General features: G+C 62.3%; 1 protein-coding gene across 2 annotated transcripts; it reads right to left on the bottom strand.

Moving 5' to 3' along the window:
• Nucleotides 1-211: 211 nt before the first annotated feature.
• On the bottom strand, nt 212-3,318 carry CTRB2 (chymotrypsinogen B2). 2 transcript variants are annotated; one of them, NM_001391964.2, is made up of 7 exons: nt 3,266-3,317; nt 2,266-2,369; nt 2,089-2,168; nt 1,918-1,996; nt 1,509-1,689; nt 935-1,068; nt 256-417 (listed from the first exon to the last, which is right to left on the bottom strand). In NM_001391964.2, exons 1-7 carry the CDS (start codon nt 3,315-3,317, stop codon nt 256-258), a joined length of 792 nt encoding a protein of 263 aa, NP_001378893.1. The 2 variants fall into 2 exon arrangements, with proteins under 2 accessions (XP_054524015.1, NP_001378893.1); XM_054668040.2 differs by lacking the exon at nt 935-1,068 and having other exon boundaries at nt 212-417; nt 3,266-3,318.
• Between the last annotated feature and the right edge of the window lie 1,333 nt (nt 3,319-4,651).

The following is a 4,651-nucleotide window of genomic DNA, read 5'->3' as shown; positions in this document are numbered from 1 at the left end:
CCCCTTTTCATCTGCCCGTGTGTTCCTGGCCACTCTCTGGGAAGCAGGAGCCTGAGTGGTGGCAGAGGGGACTAAGGAAGGGTCCTCCCAGAGGCCGCCCATGCCTAGCCCAGCCCAGTCCAGCCCAGTGGGGGCCCAGGTTCCGGAGTGGAGTGAGGCCTTGGAGGCCCCAAAACAGAAGACGGACAGCGCCGACGTGTGTTCCATGGGTTTACTGAGGCTCTGTGGGGAGCAGGGTCGGAGGGAGCCGCGGGCTCAGTTGGCAGCCAGGATCTTCTGCACCCAAGGTATGAGCTTGGTGACACGGGCGTACACGCCAGGGCTGGAGGTGGAGCAGGTGTCGCTGCCCCAGGACACAATGCCCACCAGGGTCCAGGCTCCATCCTTTTGGCAGACCAGGGGGCCGCCAGAGTCGCCCTGTGGGAGAGGGAGAAGGGGGCTTGGATCTGGCAGCCGAGACAGACTGTTCTCAGGGGCCACTGGACATTGTTCCCAGAGTCCAGTCCAGGACCCCACACACAGCAAAGGCTCAGCATGTGCTGTTGCGTGGGTTATGAAAGACCCTAGTAGCTGCTTATGTGGTTCATGCCCCTGGAAGCCTGAGCCAGCCCCGGAATGGGACCCTTTAATGGCAGCTCAGTAAAGCTGGTTTGACCAATAGGAGGAAGAGCATGGTGGGGCTGGCCAAGGGGTCCGTGTGAGGGAGGGGGGGCTGCTGGAGCCCGCTGGCCTGCTGGGATCCACTGTCCAGATTGTGCCCTGCACAACTCCAAGAGCCATTGGCTCTGACATTGGCCATGGAATTTTGCAACAAGGCGACTCTTGACACCCAGGAAGGAGTGGGGTTAGTAAATGAGACCAGAGAGGGGTGGAAAGCCCAGACCTCCCCTGCACCCCGCTCGCCTGGCCAGGGCCTGGGCAGGGCCAGCCTCACCATGCAGGAGGAGACGCCACTGGCCCCGGCACAGATCATCACGTCGGTGATCTTTCTGCCCCAGAACTTCTTGCATTCGGCATTGGACAGGAGGGGCAGGGCTGCCTGCTGCAGCTTGTCAGGGGTCTTGTTGGCTGCAGGACAGGAGGAGGGTCAGGGCCCCTGGGCTCACTCAGCCAAGAGTGGAGGGAGAGACCCGGGGCCGACATGCCTGCCCTCCCCTGCACCATCACCACGATGTTGGGTACGGCCCCGGGAGCCTCAGAAGCGCCTGTGAGACAAGGGGGCCTCGGCACTGCGCGGGTGGGAGCCCCGCGCTGCGACTCCAGGCAGGTCAGCCAGGGCAGGGCTCACCCGGCTGGACGCTGCTCAGAAGCTCCCTGTGCAGGCTCCTCATGATCTGACCTGGATTTTATTTGCATTTGGGGGATTTTAAATTCAGAAGATTTTCAATAACGAACGGGCAGTTAGGAGCGTGTTGGAATTTAGAGCCAAACAAGAAGAGCCAAATGGTCACAGGGGGACTCCACAGCCAGGCAGCCCAGACCCCAGAGGCAGCCCCGCGGCCTCTCACCATTGTACTTGGTCTTGCCCCAGCCTGTGGTGGCACACAGTGTCCCCGCGGGGAAGTCGTCGTCCGCACTGGGCAGGCACACGGCGGACACTGTCTGGGAGAAGCGGGCAGGTGTGGCCAGCTTCAGCAGGGTGATGTCATTGTTCACGGTCAGAATGCTGAACTTGGGGTTCTTGAAGACCTGGGGGTGGGGGCCAGAGTGCCGGGGTGAGGCCCTGGGAGGAGGCAGGACCTGCAGCCTTCGAGGACAGACTCCTTCCCTGGTGCCCGTTAAGGAGCAGTCCATCCCCAGGGCCAGAATGGGAATCACGAGGCCTGCCCGGCCCCACTGGGCGCCTGTCCCTGAAGCAGCCGAGGGGTCTCCCCCCGTGCCCACGGCCCTGCCCTCTGCTTCACGGGGCCTGGGTACCTTGGCGATCTTCAGGACCTGGATGTTCTCCTCGTCAGAGCCCTGGTCAAACTCCCCAGCCACGACCACGTCGGAGGTCCTGGGCAGAGCGTTGTGGGTGAGAGAACATGCCCTGCTCCCCTCCCACCCGACCGGGGCTGGAAGCGGAGCCCGGGGCTGCCCGGTCCTCACCTGACCCCGCAGTGGGCAGCGGTGACCACCCAGTCCTCGCTGATGAGGGAGCCCCCGCAGAAGTGGAAGCCGGTTTTGTCCTGGGAGCAAGATGGGGAGGGTCAGCACCTCCCACCCGGGGGCACCCCCAGCCTGGCCCCTACCCAGGGTGCCCCCCACCTTGCAGAACCCCCTCACCTGCAGGGACACCTGCCAGGGCCAGGAGCCGGGGACGGCGTCCTCCCCATTCACGATCCTGGACAGGCCGCTGAGCACAGGGTGGATGGCGGGGACCCCGCAGCCTGGGGGCGGGAGTGGGCTGAGGGGTGGGTACCACCCACCCAGGTCCTAATGCTCCAGCCTCCTCTCACTCCCAACTCTTTTCCAGTCTCTGGGACCTAGACTGGCTCCCACATCCCCTCCTCTGAGAAGTTGGCCCTGGCTCTCCTCTCCGCAGAGCTGGAATCCCCAGGTACAACTGAGTCCAATGAACTGGGCTGTGGGCTGCTAAGGAATGGGGTGTTGGCCCCACCTCAGTTCGGAGAAGTCACACAGGTGGAGCGTGCGGTGGGCGGCAGCCCCGGCGCTCAGTCTGGGAGGCCAGACTCTGTGGGTTTGAACCTGGCTCCCTCCCTGCCCAGCTAAGCCACTCAGTGTCCCCATCAGCAAAGTGGGGATCACGCTGTTTCTGACCTCACAGGTTTGGTAGAGTGAGCAGGCAGAGCGCCAGCTCTGAGCCTGGCACCCGGGAAGTGCTCCGTGAGCAGGAGTTTAAGAGGGTGAGGCTCGAGGTTCTGAAAGGTTTGGACTGAACGGTGCCAAGCCCCAGCTGCCCACACATTCACCACCCAAACCTGTGCTGGGGCCGCTGACTGTTTGGGGGTTTCCTGAAGGCCTCAGGGCAGCCCCCGGACACCTGCCTCCTCCCCCCGCCTCCTCCCCTGAGAGCCTCAGGTCTGCTGGGGGTGAGGAAGGGGAGCGGGACTCCCCATCTCCTGAGCTCAGAGGCGGCAGCTGAGCCTGGGAGGGAGGCGTTGACCTCGCAGCGCCTACAGCAGAGATGGAGCCGGTGACACGCCCAGGCCCACACTGCGGTGCACAGCTGAACTGGGAGCTGGGACCCTGCTGCCTCTTGCTGGCCTCGGGGCTGGGAGTGAGAGGAGACAACCCTTCGGCCTCTGCAGGGCCTGGCACTCACCGAAGGTGGTACCCAGGAGGGCCCAGCAGGAGAGGAGCCAGAGGAAAGCCATGGTGCCGCTGGCAGGGGTGTAGGACGCCTGTCTGCCGGTCCCTGTTATAGCCCTGTGTGCCTGCTGTTATCTGGAGACCCTGGGGCGATAATCCCTTCCCTGGGAGTGGGCAAGATGTGTCGGTGCAGGGCTGGCCAGGAAGCCTGGGATGGCAGCAGCTGTGGCCTTAGCTGAGCCGGGCTAACCCAGGTGGCCTTCGACCATTGCCTTTCTCCTCCAGGCCCAGGCTTGGGCAGGGGCCTCCAGGGGCTGAGTCCAGCATCCCCGGGTTTGAGCCCCAGCTGAGTCTCTTGTGCTCTGCAAAGAATTCACTTGATCTTTTCATGGTTTGAAAACCCCTGGGCAGGCTGGGCACGGTGGCTCACGCCTGTAATCCCAGCACTTTGGGAGGCTGAGGCGGATGGATCACGAGGTCAAGAGATCAAGACCATCCTGGCCAACATGGTGAAACTCCGTCTCTACTAAAAATACAAAAAATTAGCCAGGCGTGGTGGCGGCCACCTATAGTCCCAGTTGCTTGGGAGGCTGAGGCAGGAGAATGGTGTGAACCCGGGAGGCGGAGGTTGCAGTGAGACGAGATTGCGCCACTGCACTCCAGCCTTGTGACAGTGAGACTCTGTCTCAAAAAAGGAAAAAAAGAAAAAAGAAAAAAACCCAATGGGCAATGTGACCAAGTAGAGGAGAGGCTGGGGGAGCAGGCCTGTGCCCCATGGTGTAGCCAGAGGCTGGGGTGCGGGTGCTCCCCGGGTCCCAGGGGATGGCTAAGAAGGCTCAGTGAAGGCCCAGTCGACATCTGTGTTGGTCACTTGGGCTGTGTACAGGGGAGGGGTAGCTACCTGCTGTCCTCACACTGGGCCACCCCTGTACACAGGCGCCAGCACACCTGGGCCCTGGAGCTGAGCAGGTGGCATCAGAGGGCAAGACTGGGCCTAGGGCCCGGCCTGGGGGCCTGGCATCCCCCTGATGAGAACTGATGGAGGCTGAACCTCAGGGCAGAGCATGGGCAGGGAAACCTGGTTCCGGGTGTGGGTGGCAGCATGGGTGGTGGAGCCCTTTCTCAGCAACTGGGAAATGGGGGAGGGAGAAATTTTGGATTGAGGCTGCCAGATGGAGGGCAAGTTCCCCAAAATGCACAGGAAAAGGTGCCTCATGGCTGTTTTCAATTCCACCGCACTGATGCCTGCAGCATGTGTGTTTACAGCACGGGTTTTGGGGTCAGGCAGCTGTGGAGCCGTGGGCAAATGACTTGCCCTCTCTGATCCTCTATGTAATTGAGGATGCTTAGAGTATGGGTCCCATGACAAAAGGAAGAGCCTTCTTGAGCACCAGGACCA

The sequence above is a fragment of the Pan troglodytes genome, chromosome 18, assembly GCF_028858775.2.
Source record: "Pan troglodytes isolate AG18354 chromosome 18, NHGRI_mPanTro3-v2.0_pri, whole genome shotgun sequence".
In the NCBI taxonomy this organism is placed as follows: Eukaryota; Metazoa; Chordata; class Mammalia; order Primates; family Hominidae; genus Pan; species Pan troglodytes.
This window is presented reverse-complemented; position numbering and strand designations above follow the sequence as displayed.